The following is a 22,228-nucleotide window of genomic DNA, read 5'->3' as shown; positions in this document are numbered from 1 at the left end:
CTGCCTGAAAACCTCAGCTGCCCAAAATGCATTCTCTGAGCCTCCAGGAAGCAGACAAGATTTTGCTTGTCTTAAAACCATTGTTTTGTTTAGAGAGAAAATACTATAGAGAAGGTGAAATGGAGAGGGCACCACCCCCCCCCGCCCCCCCCGCCCCGCAGCTCCAGCAGCCCCTCCCCCACAGCCCCGCTGTTCGAGCATATTCCTTCCAGAGGTGGCTTGGGAATGTAGACAACCTGAGCCAGGTTTGGTGAATTTCCTTCCAGTCCTCAGGGCTGTGTCCACGCCGCCCCCAAAGCAACGAAACACCCAGCGACCACCTCCTCCCATGGCCCCGCCTGACAGCAGAGGCACCACACCTGCCTGGCCAATTCCCTAGGGGACACAATATAGGGACCCCTTTAAATAGCGTGTCAGTAAACATCATTTAATACAGTATAATCTTACCTGTGCTTTCAGTTGTTTCCTCAGAATAAATTCCAGAAATAGGGTCATTGGGTCAAAAGGCATGCACACTTTTACACTTCAAAAGACAGGCCTGGGACTTCCCTGGGCACAGTGGTTAAGCATACACCTGCCAAGGCAGGGGACATGGGTTCAATCCCTGGTCCGGGAAAATCCTACATGCTGCAGAGCAACTAAGCCCGTGCGCCACAACTACTGAGCCTGTGTTCTAGAGCCTGAGAGCCACAAATACTGAGCCCACATGCCACGACTACTGAAGCCCGCACACCTAGAGCCCGTGCTCAACAAGAGAAGCCACCTCAATGAGAAGCCCACACACCGCAACAAAGAGTAGTCCCCGCTCGCCACAACTAGAGAAAGCCCGCGCACAGCAACAAAGACCCAACACAGCCAAAAATAAGTATATAAATAAAATAATTTAAAAAAAAAGACAGGCCTACAGGGACTTCCCTGATGGTCCAGTGGTTAAGACTCCCAGCTTCCACTGCGGGGGGCACGGCTTCGATCCCTGGGATCCCTGGTCGGGAACTAAGGCCCCGCGTGCCAAAATGCTGAATGCACTCAAAAGAAAAGAAAAAAAAGACAGGCCTATAAAGGACTCAGACAGCACTTCCGGGCCACAACGAGAAGCTGGCTGAGCCAACCACCCCAACAGGGCCGAGGGGATGCTGCTGCAGAGTGACCAGAGGGGAGGGGGACCAGGAGCGACTGCCCACTTCACATCCGCATGTGGCTGTCGTGGAGGAGCAGAGAGAAGTGGCCTGGCCGGGAGGGCGGGGCTCCAAGCTCCTCACTGACACAGGCAGAGGACACAGCAGCCGCAGCCCCCAGGACCTCAGGCCGCTACACGGAGGACACGAGGACACAGAAAGGGGTGTCCTGCGCAGCCACCACGCTGGCAGCAGCCCTGAGCCTGACGCCCACCCAGAGTGCGAGGGAGGGGGCCCCGGGGACCTCGGTCTCCTGCCTGGCCCTGCAGGTGCCGGAGCTGGAAGGGTTGTGGGAGGGGCCGGCTGGGGACCAGCCTGGGAGCAGCGCTGGCTCCATCATCGAAGCACACCTGCTGGCTTTGTTTCTTTGCCTGAGAAACTAGAAAAAAAAATTAAAGTGACAGTCTCTTCTTCCCAAAAAAGGGTCTTATAGGAAAGCCAAAGTCAGAAGATATCTTATAAAAGCCACTCACACTGTAACACGTATCTTCAAGAAGCACAGAGGTGGGCGGGGGCCAAGAATAAAATACCCATCAAAGTTTCACAGAACTCACGCTGCTCTGGGCAAGCGTGTGGGGCACGCCCTCCGAGCTCCCCACCAAAACTGCGGGGACCCACAGGGCACCTTGGAGCAGCCTGGAATCCGCCCTCGCGCAGAGGAAGGGGCGGAAGAGACTCTCGGTGTGGCTGTCACGTCCAGTGCGGCCCCCAGGTCCCAGGTGGAGGCACAGGATTGCAAACCCGCGGGCCTGGACCCCTGGAGCCGGTAACTCCAGTGCGAGGCTCTGTCACCAGAAGCGCCTGAAGGAGGGAGGCCGGGACAAACCAGAATACAGGGGAGCTGGTTTGGGGCGTCCCCCGGGCCCCTCCCCTCCCCCACCCCCCAGGACGCTGCCAAGGCCCCTCCTTCCAGAAACACTTTACACACGCACTCACGCAGAGAAACAGGTCACGCCCCTGCTCTTGTTTGAGACACACCTTGAAAGACTCCCCCTGGTGACCCCAAGTGCTTCCTGGAGATCTTTTACCGGCTGTACTTCATTCCACCAACCGGACGCGTCACAATTTACCCCCCCGCCTCCGGCCGACAGACACGTGGGTCGTTTTCAATCTTCTGCTGAAACAAACAGCCCTGCAGTGACGCGCTCTGAGCAGACAGCGTGCACACGCCCGTCTGTAGGACCGAAGCCTGGAGCGGGGAGCTTAGCGGGGTCAGGCCGTGAGTGCTGATCCACGGCGGCTCAGCCTCCACAGGGTGGCCCACCGGCCTCGGGCCACGGCGTCTCCTCCCTCCACTAACACGAGCGGGCTTTGCCCGAGGGCGTGGAAAACATTGTGCTGAAGTGTAGTGACCGGCACCCACACGAGACACGGCCGCCACGCCCCAGAAACCCCAGCCCCCGGCAGTCACCGCCTCGATCCCTACTCGAGCAGACCACGGCCTGCTTTCGAACTTTCCAGCAACAGAGCTGTTCCTGTTTTTCTCACAGGGAAGGTTGGGTGATGTCTCTCAGCTATAAACCACCTGCAGCCCCCGTCCTGCGCCCTCGGACCCCTGCCTGGTTTGAATGGTGCTGCTGGTCCCATCCCCACGGTCGTGCGGGTGGGAGCCCTCGCCGATCAGACCTCTGCCTGTGACGGAACCTGCAGGTCGTTTTCCTCGTCTGTCATTTTCTACAAACGATTTTTTGTTGTTTTGGCTGCGCCAGGCAGCTTGCAGGATCTTAGTTTCCTGACCAGGGATTGAACACAGGCCCCGGCAGTGAACGTTCCGAGTCCTAACCACGGGGCAACCAGGGAATTCCCAATAAATGATTTTTTAAGAACACTCAAAGATATTCAACTTCATTCACAAAAAATATGAGTTAAAAACAACAGGAGGGCTTCCTAGGTGGCGCAGTGGTTAAGAATCTGCCTGCCAATGCAGAGGTCACAGGTTCGATCCCAGCTCCAGGAAGATCCCACATGCCACGGAGCAACTAAGCCTGTGTGCCAAAAAAAAAAAAAAAAAAAAAAAAAACAACAGGAAGTGTCAAGATGCAAGACCAAATAAAATACGATCTACCCATATGCTGGAGTATCACTCAGCCCTAAGGGAAGAGAGTTCTGACGCGTGTCACGACCTGGGTGAACCCTGAGGACGTCACGTTAAGTGGAATAGGCCAGACCCGAATGGACAAACACTGTAGGATTCTGCTCCTGTGAGGCACCTACAAGGCTCAGGTGCACAGACAGAAAACAGAACGGTGCTTCGCAGGAGCTGGGGGAAGGAGGAGAAGCGGGGGTATAGTTTAACCACATGGAGCTGCTGTTTGGGACGACGAGGAGGTTTTGGGCACAGACTGCGGTGGTGGGTGCACAGCATTCAACGCCAGCAAATGGTACACTTACAAATGGTTAAAATGACAACCGTTGTGTTACAGATATTTTACCACAATGAAACAATTAAAAACAAGAGCAGAACCCGCCTGCAGAGAAATGCAGAGACGCTCAACGCTCAGAACTACCTTGGTGACCTGGCCCTGCCCGCGCCTCCCACAGGGCTGACGCCACCAGCCAGGGACCCCAAAGCCAGGAACACCCGGGCATCACTGTATCTGGACCGTCACTGGAATCCATCCTCCAGAGACCCCCCCCAAGAAAAGGGAGGCGTGCGGACCACGGCAGAGACAGGACAGCAAGACAGAGCTGAGTTCTCATCAGAGAAGACCCCCACCCTGCGTCGTTCTCAAGGGAGGGACCCCCCAGACTGCAGAGTACTGCCTGGCACCCGGCAGGTCCCCCGGGAGGCGTGAACGCCAGCAGGAGCCTGACAGCAGGTGGACGCCTCGGGCCTGGCCCCAGCTCCCTGCTCAGAGTCACAGCGGTTCTGACCCCAGAGTCCCTACCTGGAAAACGAGGGGCTCCCGTGACAAAAGGAGGGTTCCTGTTCTAGAGAATTCTGCGGCTCCACACCCAGACCGCCAAGAACGACTCCTTCGTGCTGGGAAGAAGTCCCCTGCCCTGCAGCCACCGCCCTGGCCCTCCCCTCGGTGGCCTGGACAGCCTCGGCCACGGGAGATGCTAATCCGTGCACATCCTCCGCGCTGACGAGCAGCTGGGACTGCAGTCCCGCCCCCGACGCTCCCCGCGGCACCCACCCCTGGCTGCGGCACCGGGGCCCACGGCGCGGCTGCGCCCTGCCAGCTCCCAGACCAGCCCCTGGGGTGTCCGCCACGCGTGCAGCCAGAACGCGCAGCCACCAAGCTCTGCGCCAAGGCCAAGGACGCCCCCGGCCGAACCTGCCGCAGCAGAACCCCGCCAGCCTGGTATTTCTCGTGACGCTCCCAGATCGCCATTCGAGGTAGGAAGGACCTCAGAGACCCGCCCTGCGTGGTGAGCTGATGATCCGCGACGGGGTTCCACTGCCCCTTTAACGGAAGTACAGAGGCAAAACAACACTAACCCCACATTTCAAAATCCACCTTCAATTCTGAAGCTACCAGTGTGCCCCAGACTTACCAACGTATCGCTGCATCTGAAAACTTCCCTGGTCCTACACACCTCACGGAACACAAACACAGAGGGGCAGAAGCGCTGCATCGCGCGGGAGGCCCTGGAGCCCCGGCCCCACCGGGAGCCCGGGCAGATTGGGTGGGAGCTCCGCACGTGTCTGCTCAGGCCCGGGCCGCGGCCTCTCGGCCTTCCGGGCCCACATTCCGCCCTGGCACGAGACCACGCAGGAAACGCAGTCCAGGACGGCTCAGGGAAGGAACTTGCACATGGGCTGCGAGGCAGAGACACGGCCCTGTCCGGCGGAATGCTGGGCCCGGGGGGGTGGAAGACCAGGCCTGCTTCTGCCCCAGGGCGGGAGAGAGGGCTGTGACCAGTCAACGTGCACGGCCTGGAGCGGACGAGACCCCCGAGGGGGAGGCCCCAGGAAGGCCCCGCCTTCTGGAAAGTGCTTGGACCACTTCAGAACCAGCGCAACCTCCCCTCAGATGGGCGGCCCAGCTCGGGCAGGGACGCAGCAGGGCAAGAGCCTCTTCCGCCCCACCATCCCGCTTCCCTGAAGCAGGGCACCACGTGTTATTCTATGCCGCAGAGGGGGAAGGACGGCCACACCAGCCTCCGATGCCAACCTCACAAAGCTGGACTCCCTCCTCTGTCAAGGGGGGAGAGGCACCTCCACCAGGTGATCGTCAGGCACCCCGTGTGACGTCACCGGGGAGGGCACAGAGAGGCGGCAGGCACTGGAAGGTGACAGCAGTGCTGGCAGGCAGCGACGATGGCCGCTGTTTTACAGACAGGACGCTGGGCTCAGAGAGGGAAGTGACGGGTTCAGAGTCACAGAGAAGCAGCCAGGCTGTGAGCGGGTCACAGGATCTGAGGGTGCGGGGGGGGGGGGGTCCGACCTCAGCAGGATGCCACGTGTCACCCCAGGCAGGAAACCAAAAGAGAAGCAAGCGCAGATACCGCCCTCACCCAACCCCAGAGTTCACGAGGCCTCGCAGGGAACCTTCAGGAATGCAAGAGTCAAAGGAAATCATGAAAGCTCTGAAATCCCCTGGGAAGGGCCCCCCACCTGCCACATGTCCGGGAGAAAGTGGACAGCAGAGGGTGCACAGCACAGAGAGGAAGACGCCCAGGGCAGTTCCACGACAGGGGCCACAGGGCTCAGCGCCAGCTCCTGACCAGCCAGGCAGCCCCCCAGCAGGTCAGGCAGTACTGACTCCGCCGGGACAGGGCGACTCAGGCTTTCTAGGAGAGATGGGACGTGAAACAGACAGAGAGGCTGGCTCTGCTCACTGGGTAGGGTGTCCCCGAGGCCAATGAACTCGGGGTGTCCACAGGGCAGGAACGGGGGGAGGCCGGCAGGAGAGCTGCTCCCCGGAGCGGCTACAAGGAGTCACTGCTCTTGGTGGCACTGCCCCAGACGAAGCCCAGCCCAGCGCTGGGGCCACCAGAAGGGCCCACAGCGAGGGGAGACGCAGGGGAAAGCTGCTCCAAAACCTCGCGGAGGCCGCCCGCCACAGGACATCAGAGAAAGGCCCAGAGGCGTACATTTCAAACTTGAAAGAGCAAAGTGAAGATCCGGAAAATAAAAAAAGAAAACGAATATTGATCAGGATGCTGCTGTACACACAGCACCTCCCACCATGACAGCTGCCTCCCGGGCCCGCTGTGAACTCGCCTCACAAGGCAGGAAACCGAGGCAGCCCGCCTGAGGCCACCGCCACCTGAGAGGTCCTGGCGGGGCCACAGCTGCAGGTCTCGGTGCCAAGCCCATGGAGGGCACGACAACAAGAAACAATGGCCAACAAGCACCGGCTGAGACGCACCCACATGTGGGGTAGGCGTGTGAACTAACTGGCAGGAAGGTGCTGACCCGGGGAGAGGCGACACCTTCCCAGGGACAGGACTGCAGACGCGACACCAGCCCCACTGGCTGAGTCACAGGGAACAGGAGGCCCTCAGTGCCACACAGGTGAGCGGGCAGGTGCTTAAACAATTCTCTGAGCTCAAGGCAGGGAAAAAGGTGAGAAGAAAGAAACACATCAGAAGCGACAACTCCAGCCTCTCCTTTTCCTGCGACCCCAGGGTGGGATGGGGCCTGGCACCATGGGTGCTCCAGGAGTGCCAGGCAGGCGGTTATGAGAGCGACGGCACCACCTGCTGGGCACCCTGCAGAAAAGCAGCTGGGACCCCACTGCGCCGCAGCCAAGGCCTTACGGGGACACAAACGCCGTCCTTCCAATGCCGGGGTCCTGTTGTGCCATCACCCGCCTCTCGGAGCCTCGGTTTCCCTACCTGTACACTCAGGCTTAGGGTGTGAAGCTCAAAGTGCTTTTAGGAGGTGGGAACACCAGGCAGTACACGGCACCTGCCAAGGGAGCACTGCTGAAGAGGTGCCAGTGAGGCCCCTGCATCCAGGATGGAAGAATGCTGGCTGGAGGAGCCCACAAGGCGGCCACACTCCAGCGCGCACAGGGCTGCCAGCACCAGGTGCTCAGCGGGCATCTCCCACCGTGACGTGGGCTGGCACACAAGGGACAGAGGGGCTGGCGCAGCTTCTGCCCAGGAAGCCCACGTAACAAACGCCAACCTCAGGCCCGGTCTCAAATACCGTGCACCGAGGACCCAAAAGGAAAGAAGAGCTACTGCACGCTGGCCCTCAAAAAACTCAGCATCTTAAGGGAGATACAAAGAACGCGATGATTTTGGGGGGAAGTGCTACGCTCCCTAGGAAAGGGCAGGGGTGTGCAGTCCAACAGGCCAGAGAAGGGAGCCCACAGCCCAGCGGGAGGCCGCCCTTGTGTGGGCCCCGAGGACAGGAGCAGGCTGCAGGCTGCAGGCAGGAAGAAGGTGGCAGGCGGGGCCTCGAACAGAACCGAGAGCGAGCACAAGGCTCTCGGGGCAGGGCCACACCCACTGCCAAGCCCGATGGGCGGGCCGGAGCCCTGTGCTGGGGTGGCTTCTGAGGAGAAGAAGGCACAGCAACTCCATCAGTGAACGACACCTGTGAGAGGCGCTCCCACCCTCCCCGTCACAAGCACAGCTCCGCTGAACTGCCTGGACCTTGGATGTGTGTACACACAGTGGGAAAACCAGTAACGCCCAAAGCTGGTGCCCCCCGCTGCAGGAGGTCCCCTCAGGGCTGAGAAGTGACAGACCCCCACACAGGTCTCAGAGCCCCGGGCTCAGCCACAGGAGGAGCCCCCGGGATAGAACCCGCCCACCAGGGCGCTGTCAGCCCCGGAGCGGAGCCCCCGTGAACGTGGCCTACTGCGGGTCTGCCAGGGTGAGGAGTGTCAACGCTCCTCCGGCAGCTTTGAGGGCTGAGCCAGGCACCATCGCTGCACCCAAGACGAGCAGTCTCCACCTCCTGCCACGCCCGCCACCAGCCCAGCGGGCAGAGAGCAGGAGGGAGAGAGCGCGGGGCGGGGGGGCCGCACCACCTGCCCGGCACCCCGGTTCCCGAACAGCTACCGTCTGCCCCGGAGTCCGCGTGCCTGGGCACCGTACAGCTTGGCATCAGCTCCATCTCACAAAACGAGAACACCGAGGGGTGGACACACGATGGCGAGCGGTGAGCAGGCCCCTCCCAGGTTCCCCAGGTGGGAAAAACCAGGCCAAAGTGAAGGAAAGTCAAGGGCACACAAAATTAGCTGTGTTGGCCAGACCAGAACCACCACAACGTCCTGTAACGGACCAAATGGCAGTGAAAATAACTGTTTGCAGCTTTTTTTAATGACACAAGAAGACATCCATGATGTAATGTGGACTCAAAAAAATCAGAGCACAAAACCGTGTGACAACTCCGGCCCGGATGTGCTGCTATGCAGGCTGGTGCAGCCAAGGGACACCTTCACTTAAAAATAGCTTGATGAGTCGTCTACATTTTCGGAGATATCATAAACACGAAGGAGGGGAAAACCTTCGCTAGGACTTCTCCCGGGAAACTCAACAGCCGTGAGGCAGGGGGCCGCCGTGAGGACTGTTTGCCGGGGCAGCCGGAGGCCTGTGACTCTGGAGGCCTCCTGACTGATGCCACTTCTGTAAGTCTGTGACCAGCTGGGCCTCCTCCCTGTCATGTCCTGCCACCGATGGGACACAGAAAGCTGGGAGAGGAAAGCTGCGACCCTCTGGGCCACACTGCCACGAGGCAGCCACACTCAGCACTCCGCCAGGGGCACTGACGTCAGCGCGTTTCCTCTCGAGAGGACCAGCCATCAAACCCCAGGACCCACAGGGGAAGATGGGGCCTGGTTTGCAGGGAACAGCCAGTGCGAGGCCGCACACCTCATGCAAGGGCCCCTAACGGAGGGCAAAGCAGGGGAAACGCTGCCCCACAAGGAGGGAGAACAGTTTTAAATCCTGTGCCTTCGCCCACAACCACTCAAGCAACTGCTGCTTCTAAATCCAAACAAAGTGCAGAGGCAGAAAATTCGGAGTTAAATTTGCATCAGTTCACAGAAACAAAGTGGAATTAGGGTCCCACTGTGCATGTGTTCCACTGAACTGCACACCTTGAAATATTAAAATAATAAATTTTAGGTTATGTGTATTAAAAGGTTTTCCTTTTAACACATCTCCAGGACTTCCCTGGTGGTGCAGTGGTTAAGAATCTGCCTGCTAATGCAGGGGACACAGGTTTGATCCCTGGTCCAGGAAGATCCCACATGCCGTGGAGCAACTAAGGCCGTGTGCCACAGCCACCAAGCCTGCACTCTAGAGCCCGCGAGCCACAACTACTGAAGCCCGTGCGCCTAGAGCCTGTGTTCCACAACAAGAGAAGCCACTGCACTGAGAAGCCCACACACCGCAACTAAGAGTAGCCCCCGCTCACCGCAACTAGAGAAAAGCCCACGCAGCAAAGACCCAATGCAGCCAAAAATAAATTAATTAATTAAAAAAAAAATCTCCTCTTAAAAAAAAAAGCCCTCTGCACCTCGAAGGGCCTCGAAGGGCCTCGAAGGGCCTCAGCAGAGCTGGCCAGCAGGCACACAGCCCTCAGTCCTCGTGGTGGCTGACTCCAGGTGTGCCACCTGAGGCCAACCTCAGACAGAGGCGAGCGGCCCGATATCAGGGAACTGCAGCCAATTACTTTGAGACTTAAGTTCCAGTCCCTGCCTGACCTGTCCAGTGTGAGTTGGAGGGTTCAGAAATCCCAAGGTCTCTGCACTTGACATGAGTGGCCCTTACACAGGCCCCCCGGACCAGAACTTCGGAGCCTGCAGAGGCACACAGGTGAGAGAAGTTATAGAATCTGGAGCACCCGGCCCAAGCAGGCCCTGCGGACACCACCTCACTTGCCTGCTTCCCTACAAATCTCAGGCAAAAACAAGTTCATGCCCTCCTGCTGGACAGACAGTAAGTACTCACCTGACCAAAGCTATCTGGCAACTTGCTCAGTTAACACCCCGCGGGATCTGCGTTTACAGGAAGTCTTTGAACCTTCTGCACACGCAGCAGTCAAGTTCACGTCAGGCTGTCGCTGGGGAGATTCCCTGTAGCCGTCACTCAAAGCCCACTGAGCTGTATTTTGCACACAAACCAAGAGGCTTAGGGTACACGACAAGCGGCAGGTTTAAGGGGACGCTTAGGGTGTACGGGGCCCGTGGGGGACATCATTAAACCCACGGCTGCAGCCTGAATCAACGGTGAACGGAGTGAGCAGGGAACGCCGGCAGGAGAGAAGCAGCCGCAGGACCCCAGAAGCTGCGGGCCCGTGACGGCCACCCGCACAGGCGGCTGCAGGGACGGCTCGCTGGTCCTGAGCCCCCCCCCTCCCCAGAGGAACCCCACAGCAGAGTCCCCGAGGGACGTGAAGCGACGATCACGGACGAGAGGTGACCGGCAACAAGCACATCGGAGGGTGCTCCCCAGACAGACGCGACACAAGCTCACCCAGGAGCCCCGGGAGGGTGACAGTGTCTCGCACGGGCAAGAACACGGGCCAAGAATTCTCACCCCCGCAGGGGCAGCTGGGCTTGGGAGAACTGTCCTGGACAGCAAGCAGCTGGACAACTTCCCAAACTCGTCCCGTATCGGCCTATCTAGGAACCAGCACACCTGCACCCAGGGAAGCCCACACGAGGATATTCACTGGGGCAGAGAAAGCAACCAGAACCTCCCTCAACAGGGCAGACGCACAGCGTGAAGGATCTGCTTGAGGGGCGGCCACACAGCACCCGGCAGGAACGCACTAGCTCCGGGGAGCCACACACGGCAGCTCTCAAAACAGCACTACGTGGACAACACGGGCCGCGACCCTACACGTTCAGGGGCGCTGTGGACACAGGGAAACAAAATGCTCTGCTTCTCACAGATCCTTGGGTAGATTTCCAAAACTGAAAAAGTAAACTCATACTGGGAGATTCAGGGAGTCAAGGGAGCTTTATTTTAATCAACATATGATGATCTTTTATTTCTACTTTTTTAAGTCTCTTAAATGTCAAAAGCGATACACAAAAGACAAGCACTATGTGGTCATACTTATAGGAGGTCCCTGGAGTAGAGACAGAAAGTAGAAGGGGCGGCGGGGCTGGGGGGATGAGTGTTTAATGGGGACAAAGTTTCAGTTCAGAATGATGAACACACTTAAAATGGAAAAAAACAAAACAGTTAAAATGGTAAATTTTGTTATGTGTACTTTACCAGAATTCTTTTTTAACACAGAGCTGTATAAAGAACAATCAAGAGCTGGATGAGTTAACAATGAATGATTTCCAAAATATACTATTAAATGAAGAAGCAAACTGAGTATGAGAAAGAAGGGGCAGGGGGACTTCCCTGGTGGCGCAGTGGTTAAGAATCCACCTGCCAACACAGGGGATGTTGAGTTCAAGTCCTGGTCCAGGAAGGTCCCACGTGCCGCAGAGCAACTAAGCCCGTGCGCCACAACTACTGAGCCTGCGCTCTAGAGCCCACCAGTTGCAACCATTGAGCCATGTGCCTAGAGCCCGTGCTCCATCACAAGAGAAGCCACCGCACTGAGCAGCCCCCACTCGCGCAACTAGAGAAAGCCCGCGTGCAGCAACAAAGACTCAATGCAGCCAATAAGTAAAAATAATTTTATATTAAGAAAAGATACTATTAAAAAAAAAAGAAAGAAGGGGATCAAGAAAACATTCCTGTACCTGCTCATCTTACAAAAGAAACATAGGAAGGGTAACCGAGAACCAGGAATGCTCGTCTCTGGGGATGCTGGGGCGGCGGTGGGGGGGTAGGGAGTGGCAGGCAGGAGGCCTGAGGGGCAGCGTGGCCCCAAGCACCCTTACACAGAGCTCTGACCCTTCCAACTTCAGCAAGGCTTCCAATACCAGAGAAATAAGGAAACAGGCCACGCGGGACATGGGGTGAAAACGAAGTGGAGTCCGAGGCAGTGAGAGCAGGGCTGAGGGAGGTGGGAAGAAAAGACGGCGGAGTCACTTGAGTCACTTGAAGGCGGAGTTTGATGGAGGGACCTGGGTGCCACCCCCCAGGGGCAGAGCAGCCTCACAGGCCACCCCACGCGCACATGGGACAGGACAAATCAGCAAACCCAGCGCGGGGAGGGGATGAGGGCCAGGCCACCCGCTGCTGGAGGGAGAGGCTCCGGGAAAGAAGGGAGCAGAGGCGGGGAGCCCGTGATGCAGGGCTGGAATCAGAGGCGCAGGAGAGAGATTCCACCAGACACCTGGCCAGCACCCTCCAAGCGTCAAGGTCAAGGTCATGAAAGCCAGGGAAAGGCTGAGCCCATCCCAGCCGGGAAGGCTGAGACCAACAACCAGGCACTATGAGGGCACTGAAGCGAATCCTGCAGAGAAAAGGGATGAGACGGCTGCAGGCTGGCCGCGAGGGGAACGGCTGAGAGGCTGGATGCTAACGGGGGTCCTGTCACGCTTGGCGGGGGGCTCCCCTTAGGCAGAAAGCTGACCCGGGGCAGGGAGAAGGCGGGGGGAGGGGGTTCTGCCGTGAACAGAGTTCAGTCCCGGTCCCACTGTCACTGCCGAGAGAAACCGCCGCCCCGCCCCGCGCACTCACCTGCGGAGGAGGGCCTGCTGCAGGCTGCGGCAGGTGCTGAGCGACTCGCCGGTGAACAGGTGGCACACGACCACGTGCAGGCAGCGCGCCATGAAGGCCAGCACGGCCTCGGGCTGCAGGGAGCCGCTGCGGGACACCAGGCACAGGCGCTGCAGCGCGGAGCACTGGCTCAGGGCCTGGAAGAACTGGGCGTTGGCGCTGAAGTAGGGCTGCTCCAGCCTGCGGGGAGAGAGGACGGATGGTGTGAGGCAGCGCGGGTGGACATGCGCCGCGCGGGGCTCCTGGTCCAGGGCCCAGACCGGCTGTCCCCACACCATCCACGCCACAGCCCCCTGCGACGCCACGTGAGGACGCGGACCCTGGGGTCTCCCTCAGCCATCCTGATCTGCAGGGAGACCCTGTGGGCCTGATGCAGCCAGGTGCCCACAGATCCAGCCAAGTTGCTTCACTCACTGCTCTGACAGCTCAGTGCACCCACAGAACCAGAAGAGTGGGTGGCAATGGTATCGTGGCCCCCAAAAGATCTGCTTCAGTCCTAACCCTTGGTACCTGCACAAGTGGCCTTATCTGGAAGCAGGGTCTTTGCAGACTGAGTTAAGATGAAATCACTTGGGACTGGGGTGGGTCCCATGACCAGTTCCGCAGATGCCATGTGACAGCACAGCAACGCAGGGACACGCAGAGCGCTTGCCAGGTGACAACTGGGGCAGACTGGAGTGACACGTCCACAAGCTCCAGAAGCCACGGGACAGGCCTGAAATGCTCCCACCCAGGGCCTCCAGAAGAAAGGAACCTTGCCGACACCTTGACCTGGGCCTTCCGGCCTCCTAACTACGAGTGGGTAACTCCCTGTTGTTTTAGGCCACCTGGCTGGTGGTCATTTGTCAGGGCAGCCCCAGGACACTTACACAGAAGCCAGGGAGAGGAAGCTGAAGGCACAAACAGAGGACGGAGAGCGTTTCGTAGTAAATTACACAGGAAGACCAAGACGGCTTCACGGACAGAGGTGAACGTGGATCTTGTCTACCCAAAATCTTCCCACAGGAAAACACAAGAACACCTACTAACAAGGGTCCTCCCTGGAGACAGGCACCAGGCTCAGGAACCTGAGTCTCTACTCTGTAGCCCTTGCCGGTACCTCGGTCCTTCTCAGACACGTACATGCATCACTCCATGCTTTTAAAACATGTTCTCACTGCTGGGGGGTCCCCAGTCAGCAGGCCAGAGCCGCTTCCACGCTGGCAGCACGCGCGGTAAAGGCCGGGCAGAGGTGTCCGCCCAAAGTGGGCAGAAGGAGCACAGGTGCTGTGGTGAGCGGGGGAAGGGCTTCCTGGACGATGGAGATCTGGGCGCATGTGCTGGAAACTGCAGTTGAGGGAGCTACGTCTGAACCTGATGACTGGAAAGCAGGACACTTTAAAGGGTATCCACTGGGCACCAGGCAAAGCTCTCTCTCAACGAGCCACCCAGGCCTCTCATGGCCATCATGCTGCCACGGTGGGGCCTCAGCCCTCCCAGCAAGCAGGCGGGCCCGGGAGGACAGCAGTGGGGACATTGCCTCAGGACGGGGTGATGCCGTCCTCTTCCCTCTGTGCCACCCCCGAGGCCCAGGTGCCACACAGATCACTCCCTGCACGAGCACAGCAGCACACCCGAGACCGTGGGTCTCTCTGAGCCTCAGCCCTGCCCACGGGACAGACACAGACCCTCTGCGTGGGCCGGGGCAACCGGCAAGACCCCCATCTACGTGCGAGACCCACAGGGAACCTTGAGAGGCCTGTCTCTCCCTGTAGCCTGATGAGACGGAGTGCGTGACTTCCCAGGATGCCCGAGAAGCTGGTCTGCGGCTGTGGGCTCTCATCATCAAAGCAGAGAAGCTTCCAGGGCGAGCAGAAAGGCCCATCCCCACCCCAAGAGGCAGTGGGCCCGTGCTGGGGGCCAACACCCCGAGGCCCCCCAGGCAGAAGGAGAGCCCAAGCGCGCTCGACGCAGCGACACCCCAGGCAAGGCTGCCCTGGACGTGGCCGAGGGGCGTCCACAGGCCCCAATGAGAGCTGTGCGGGCCTCGTGCGCAGCTTCCGCAGCCCTGACACCCCAGGACACTGACACGTCACAGGACAGGGGAGGGGCTTTAAAATGAAATCTGCGTCGACGGAACGTCTGTTCTGATCCGTCCAGTGCGGGAGCCACCAGTCACTGAAACGCGGCAGTGAGACTGGGTTATTTAAATGACGTGTACACAGAAGTTCTAGTAAGCTCCTAAAACTATGGGGGAGACGCAGGTCCCTCTGGGTATGATTCTGAAAAAAAGCCTCACATTCTCTCCCCGTTGAAAGTTCCAGGTGCGGCAGGAAGGAGCCGCTGCTTGGGCACACACACCAGGGAACGGGCTCCCTAGGGCCGCAGCGGTCAGCGAGGCTTCACCCCCTGGATGCCACCGAATGAATGTCACCTCTAAAGAAACAGGGAAGGAAGCCAGGGAGCCGAGAGCAGAGAGCAGAGCCGCTTAGACCTGTGAGCCAAGGACCCGAGCCCCACCTCCAGCCCCCCCACCCACCCCCAACCCCCAACCCCAGCCCCAGTCCAGGGAGTAAGCAAGCACCTCGCGCCCATGGGTGTGAATGTTCCGAGAAGCTCATGTTTCTTGAGAAAGTGTCTGAACACGTTATTTGGTTCTATCTTTGTAAAAGATCCTCAGGTAAGCATCCCTGTGCAGACCTGAAAGTGGAGACACTGGACTGAGACGGGGGGGGGGGGCCCTGACCCGGGGCCGCTGGGCTGTGACGTCACCACGGGTCATCCCTGGAGCAGGGAGCGAGGAAGCCGGGCCACGTGCGGTGGAGGGAAGGCCCGTGGCGCCTCGGCCGCTAGGTGGCGATGCGGCTCTGCCCACCTGCTGGGGATCCGGCTACCCAGGCAGGCAGAGGGGAGGGGGCCGCGTGCCACGCGCTTCTGAACATTTTTTCAACCTGCCAGCCACTCCAGATTCCCCGCCACCCCCCACCCCCACCAAGGAAGCCCTGTCATGGGTGTTTAGGGCAGGACAGGCCTGGTGGGGCTGGCATGTCCACACCGTCCCCGCTCCTCCAGGCTGTGGCTTGCAGAGCCGACCTGATGCGAGTGACCAGCAGTGTCTGTGGTCAGGGCAGAGGAGGAGGAGGAGGCACCCTCTGGGACTGGCTTCGCCCTGGGGGTGTGGGCTGCAGCCCCCGGAGTCGCTCAACCTTCCCCCAGGAAGGATCTGGCCTCCGACGCTCGCTCCCCGAGAGACTGCTTGGTCTCCCCGAGGCTCTGTGGGCACCGGCAGGCACTCGGGCCGCCCCTCATCTGCCTGCCCACCTCTCAGGTCCCCCTCCAAGCAGCGCCCAGCCGGGAGGGCGGCCCTGGGACAGCTCAGGGCCTGGCTCCAAGAAGGCCTCTTGCTCCCGCCCAGATGCCACCCTGGATCCGAGGTCAGAGACAGCCCAGGGTGACTCAAGATGACACTCTCCCCTCCCTCCCACCAGGCAGGGCTTCATCAGGTGCCCTCCTCTGCCCAGCCTGGAACCCTCCCACTGGCAAGGTGCACCATGACCAGAGCCTGCGAGGCCCCAGCAGGAGGATGCGCTCCCGCACCACCTCCCTCAAGAGTGGCCCGGGCCGCGCAGAGGCAGCTCCCAGCCAGGACCCCGGCTGGCACCAAGCTCCGGTTCACGGGCCTCACTGGTGGGGACGGCAGCGGCCTGCCAACTGGGGATCCCCATGGCTGCCACCTCGGGAACGTCCCTCAGGGAAGCGCGGGAGCTGCCCGGGGAGGCCGCCCTGGGAGCGGCGTGCCAGCCTCGCCTAAGCACAGAGCGCTGTTTCCCTTCTGCAGCGCCTGCCCGTGGCAGGCGGGTACCACCTGCTCCTTTCCTTCCAGCCCCCGAGCTCCGCTTGCTGCAGAAGGCAGAAATCCAGAGGAATGGGGCCATTTGGCCAAGTTCTAGAAACTGGTGTTTGTTCCAAACAGGCAGTACCCGGCTCCGATCAGATGTAGTCTTGGCAGCCACGTGCACAGAGAGCCCATTATAAGTGGCGGTGGGGTTCTAGGCTGGCCCACAAACCCACTCATCCCGAGTCCCAGGGCGTCCCCAGCCACAAAACCCACGCACCTTGCACGGCCCTGCCCTGGGGAAGGCCTGGCCCACAAGGATCACGTCCGAGGCCCCGGAAGCCACTCAGTGACCAATGAATGCTGGGTTACCCTGTTCGATGTCCATCAGCCCCATGAGGCAGGACCCTCTCCCAGCTGCCTGCAGACCAGCTGTGTCACCTGAGCAAGCTCATTAACCTTCTGGGCCCCTTTCCTCATCTGCAAAATGCGACAATAATATCGACACTCCCAAGGTTGTTAAAATGTCAAGGACCTGTAAGCACGGGGAGAGCTCCTGGCGGCTGTACAGATGTAAGCCAACAGCGGCAGCCGCTACGGTCTCTCCCTTTAGCTTCCAGAACAGCCCCCACCCCTGCCTCCTCCCTTTGGACAGCTCCTGCCTGGTCTCCTCTGCCGAGTCCTCGGCCTCCTGACCAGTGCCTATTCGGCCATCTCCCCAGTTCACGCGCCGGCTGGGAGATGGGGCCTCCTCTGGCGGGGGGGTGGGGGTGGGGGTGTGTCCAGGCGTCTCCAACCCACACACGCGTGCGCAGCCCCGCCCCTGCCTTCCTCCCGGCGGAGAGGAGCCCCGCCGGCTCACGTGCTCAGGCCAGAAGCCTCGCCATGCACCCGTGCACCAGCAAACGCTCTCTAAAGTCAGAATCTGGCCCTTTCTGGCCGCTCCCTGCATGTCTGACACGCCCCCGACAGCAGCCCTGCTGATGCCCTGGCCCCCAGGCCACCTTCAGCCCCGCGGTGTGACCTGCCCTGCTTCCATGCCGGCTGCTCCTGAGAGACCCCGGCGCACCCATCTCGGGGCCCTGCGCTCTGAGCTCTGCCCTACAGAAACTTCTGTGCAGACGGGAGTGTCCACGTGTGCTCTGTCCGGCTCGACAGCCACCAGCACACACGGTTACTCAGCACCTAAGACGTGGCTGATGCCACCAAGGAACTGGATGCCTGGCCTTTTCTCACTGTAACTCGTGTAAATGTAAGCCACCCTGTGGGTCGTGGGCCTCGATGTCCACTGTTGACCTTCTCGTGATCAGGAATTGAATGTTCCTTAGTTCGAGGAGCCTAAATAAGCATTTGAGCTCTAATGTAACTAAACTCAGAGCCCAAGGTATTTCTGGATCTGTCATTTTTGCCATCAGTGTTTTGGCTTTCTTGCTACCCCGTTAAACCCTGCACCCTTCCTAACCACGCTGTGGCCAACCCACGTGCTCACCAGCGAGGCGTGTTTGATCAAAAGAGAAATCAGTAGAATAAAGTCACACATTCACATCACCTAAAAAGTCACAGTGCTCCAAGGCAGATCATGGAAACTGGCCTTCTCTCCCCTGTCCATAGTGTCATACTCTCTGCTGCCTGCAGGGCCACCTGGAGACAGCAGGCGCTCCCAGCTCACCTGGGCTGCTGGATTCCTCGCACCAGGCCCACGCCCGGCTCCTTCAGGGCTGCTCTGCCTGGAGGAGAAGGGAGTGGCCGCTGTGTCCAAGCTGGTCCTGTGTCCCTGCATCTCCCCCTCCAGGAGATGGGCCCTCACCCTGCCCCCTGCCTCCTGGGTGGGATGAGTTCCCACGGTGCAGGACCCACAGCAGGCGCCCTGGAGTCAGAAGGCCTGAGTGGATCTGGGGCTGTGTGTGCCTAGGTCCTTTGCCTGTAAAGTGGGGCTGTTAAGACCAAAGGGATTCGTCTTTATATGGCATTTAGAACTGGGCTTGGCACCTACGATTCACGTTGTAGTTTTATCCATTCAGCAAACATCTGCGCACCCGTTATGCCAGGCACTGTTCCAGGCACCCGGAACACTGGACAAAACAAAGCCCTTTGTCCACGGGGAGCTTACACTGTAGCAGGGAAAGCAGACCAGCAGTAAACATAGGAAATAAAGTACATGTATGTTAGAGGGTAACAAAGGCCAGGGAGAAAAAGCAGAGCAGGGCGAGGGATGCCTGGGTGCAGGGGTGGCAGCTGGGGTACATTTCATGAAGGAGGTGAGTGACAGTGAAAGCACAGGAGAGGACAAGGTGGGAGGAGGCATTGGACAGAGATGAACCAGCAAAAAAAGAGGGAGATGAGAGCGGTTCCACTGCCTGGAACAGTGCCTGGCATAACAGGTGCTCAGAGGGACAGCATCCCTGAAACGGCGGCCCGGGCCCTTCCTGCGAAGGGCGTTGCCGTCAGGACCCCTCCCCACTAACAGGGGATGCCCCACCCCACGGGGCAGGAGAGGACCCACAGCCAGGCTTGGATCCCAGCCGCTCGCCCGCCAGGCCAGCAGGGGCTCAGGGGCGGGGGGCGTGGGGCGCAGTGTGCGTAGCCCTGGGGGCGGCAGGCAGCCTGGAAGACCAGCTCGGCAAGGCTCCAGGGCAGGGGCAGCAAAGCACTCTGCTGGCTCCACCTCAAAGCCGGTTCACTTCCTGTCACGTGATGCCTTCTGAGGGAGAGTGGGGGTCCAAAAAGGACACACTTGTCTCTGTTTTGGGTGGCTCCAGGGCCCGGGTCAAGCTCTGGAGTCTGGCAGTCTGGGAGGACCTCAGCGCCTCCCTCAGGCATCCACTTCCTCTCTGTGAAGTGGGAACGATGACGGGGCCAGCGTGGGGGTCAAAGCAGAGGCGCCAGAAAGCCCCCAGCCTGGCGCCCGGCCCTCCGCAAAGACAGAACGGGAGTGACCACCAACGCGGGGACAATGACACACCCACGTGTTCCCGAACCCTGATGCCGCCCCCACCCCGCTGCCCCAGCCGTTCCTGGCTCGCAGAGACTCAGCCCAGCTGCCACTTCCTCCCCTACCTAAAGCCCTCACAGAGCGGAGGCCCGAGGCCACCACCATGTTTAGGAAACTGCAGCTTTTCAAGATGAGATCTGTCAAGATCTTCAAAGCGGGCTCCAGGTAACAAAGGCTAACCTCTAAATGCTCGGCCCTCACCCCACGGCATGATTCAGTGGGCATCATTTCATGTCTGGACCCTGGAAATCGCCAGTGGCCCCCCGACAACCGCCCGGGTTGGGGGGAAGCCCTGCCCGAGTCCTGTGGCTTCTACCTCCCCCCACTCTCCCAGGGCAGCCCTTCAGGTCGGCCAGGCTGTCCGGCTCCAGGCACCATCCCGCCTCAATGGTGTACAGCCCCCTTCTGAGCCCGCCTCCCCATCCTCTCCATTCTGGTCCCTCCAGTCCAGGTGGGAGGCCAGAGGGACCTCTCCAAACTGGAACTCGGACACTCTCTCTGTGGGCTGAAGTCCTTCAGCACCTTCACCTCACCCGACACCCCCGTGCCCCCCACGAGGAATCACATGCCGCCTCCCTTTCCGGAAAGCCCTGGGCCCACACCTCCTGGCGAACTCCGACCCATTCTGCAGGAGTCGCAAAGCCAAGTCCCACCCCGGGCTCCCCCGCTCCCCAGCTCTGCTGTGTGGCGAGAACAGCGTCCACCTCGTGGGATGGTCACGAGGCCTAAACAAGACTACATACGCAGCAGCATCCTAGAACCCAGGCACCCAAACAGCCGCAGGCGACGAGGACTCAGGCGGCACTGCCTCCTGCACACCCTCCCTGGGCGCCACCGACCGCCGCTTCCCCCGGCCCCTGAGCCCCATCACTGCACACAGCCCTTTGTCAGTACCCACCCCCACCTCCCGAGACCGTCTCTGGAGGATAGGCCTGCACTCCGTTCACCTCGGCAGGCGCGCTGTGGGCATGTCAACGCTTGCCGCACGAAAGGCCGTGCGCCTCACTTCCCCTCTGCGCCCCAAGGCCTCCAAAGGGCCAGCAGAGGCCACAGAGGAGCTGTCGGGCCCCCTCACCTGAGGTCCTTCAGCCGCTTGCAGTGCTGCAGCATGTCCGACAGGGCGGACATGTAGACCACCTTCCCCATCATGCCCAGGTGGGCCAGCGAGAGTGACTGCAGCTGCTGGCACTGCAGGCCGATGCTGACCAGCCCGGAGCCCGTCAGGATGCTGGGCAGCTGCGCCAGCGTCAGGTGCCGCAGGAAGGCCAGCTGGCCGATGGCGGCCACCTCCGAGTCCCCAACGCTCTGTGCCCGGCTGCAGGGCGGGAGGGAGTTGCGGATGGCGGGCTCGTTGCGCGGCATGGCAGACGAGAAGTTGGACCCGATCAGCTCAAGGCGGTCCAGGAAGGGCATGCTCTTCAGCAGCGACCAGAACACAGAGGACGGCTGGGGGCCCGCCTGCCCGGAGAAGGGGCTGGGGCAGGACGGCACGCCGATGCGGACCTTCTTGCCGAAGCCGCGGGGCACGGCGTGCATGGCGGGCTGCACGGGCGCGCGGTCGGCCCGCGGTGCGGAGTCAGCCACGGCGCAGACCGGCAGCGACAGGGAGCGCAGGTGGCGCAGGCGGGCCAGCAGCTGGCACAGGTGCCGGCCGGCGCCCTCGGGGCTGTGGTGGTGGGCGGCTGAGAGGTTGAGGTGCCGCAGGTTGCTGCAGGCCGCCACCAGCGTCTCCAGGATGCCGCAGTCGATGTCGTCCTCTGCCTTGCGCAGCAGGGAGTCGGGCGCCAGGCAGTGCGCGCAGCCGCTGAGGTTCAGGCCCGCCAGGCTCCGGAGGTCCCTGCCGCCATCGACAACGCGCTGGATCAGGCGGCCGCCAGACAGGGCGCAGCGGCTGAAGCTGAAGTAGAAGGGGCTGCTGAACTTCATGTGCTGCAGGAGGGCCGAGCCGTTGAGCCAGGACTTGGGCAGCTGCAGGGCGTCCAGCGCCACATTGCGGGCCATGGACTCCAGGAGGTTCTTGGTGGCCCCGCTCTCGGCGAAGCTGCCAGGCACAGAGATGAGGAAGGCGTGCAGGTTCTCGGGCGTGCGGTCGCTGAGCACAGCCAGGTACAGGCGCACCACCTCCTGGTTGATGTAGCCGGGGGCCAGGCGGGCGTAGAAGACGCGCAGGTGCTGGTAGCGTGGCACGTTGCTCTGGCCCACCATGAGCTGGCCGGAGAGCACAGCGCCCTCGCGCGTGCGGTCCAGGATCTCAAAGTAGAGCAGCAGCTTCTCGAGGCTGGTGCAGCAGGGCACCACGCCGTACGAGGGTGTGTATAGCGTCTGCTTGAGCTCCCGCACGCGGCTCAGCGTGGCCTTGCACTCGCTGCTCAGCTGGCTGGCGTCGAAGCCGGGGCTCACGTCGATGGCCAGGGAGCGCAGGTGCTGCAGGGCTGACAGCACCTTGGAGAGGCGCAGGGAGGTCAGGTGGCAGCCCGACAGGTTCACTTTCACCAGGCTGCGGCAGCGGGCCACGTGCTCCACTGTGGCGCCCGACAGCCAGTAGCAGCCAGCCATGCTCAGCTGCTGGATCTCCCGGCCAATCTCCCGCACCAGCCGCTTCACCTTGTCCTCACTGGCCTGCAGACGGGCGGGGAGAGAGGGAGAGGGGCTGAAGGCACCAGCTGTCTCCTCCACCCTCGCCCCCTAGACCGCACCCTC

At 60.6% G+C, this 22,228-nt stretch overlaps 1 protein-coding gene across 6 annotated transcripts in view; it reads right to left on the bottom strand.

Moving 5' to 3' along the window:
• Positions 1–22,228, bottom strand: part of FBXL18 (F-box and leucine rich repeat protein 18) — a 37,704-nt gene that overhangs the window by 4,005 nt on the left and 11,471 nt on the right. For 3 of the 6 annotated variants that reach the window (XM_057749870.1, XM_057749873.1, XM_057749872.1), the window contains 3 exons: positions 20,604–22,147; positions 12,684–12,902; positions 11,322–12,054 (listed from right to left, as the gene is read on the bottom strand). In XM_057749870.1, coding sequence (XP_057605853.1) covers positions 11,802–12,054; positions 12,684–12,902; positions 20,604–22,147 — 2,016 coding nt within the window. In that variant the 3' untranslated portion in view covers positions 11,322–11,801. Of the gene's footprint in view, positions 1–9,611; positions 10,194–11,321; positions 12,055–12,683; positions 12,903–20,603; positions 22,148–22,228 lie in introns of those variants that run through there. The other 3 variants (XR_009055550.1, XM_057749874.1, XM_057749871.1) reach the window with 3 other exon arrangements.

Source organism: Hippopotamus amphibius, chromosome 9 (assembly GCF_030028045.1).
Source record: "Hippopotamus amphibius kiboko isolate mHipAmp2 chromosome 9, mHipAmp2.hap2, whole genome shotgun sequence".
In the NCBI taxonomy this organism is placed as follows: domain Eukaryota; kingdom Metazoa; phylum Chordata; class Mammalia; order Artiodactyla; family Hippopotamidae; genus Hippopotamus; species Hippopotamus amphibius.
The sequence above is the reverse complement of the archived record's forward strand: the minus strand, read 5'-3'. Positions and strand labels throughout refer to the sequence as shown.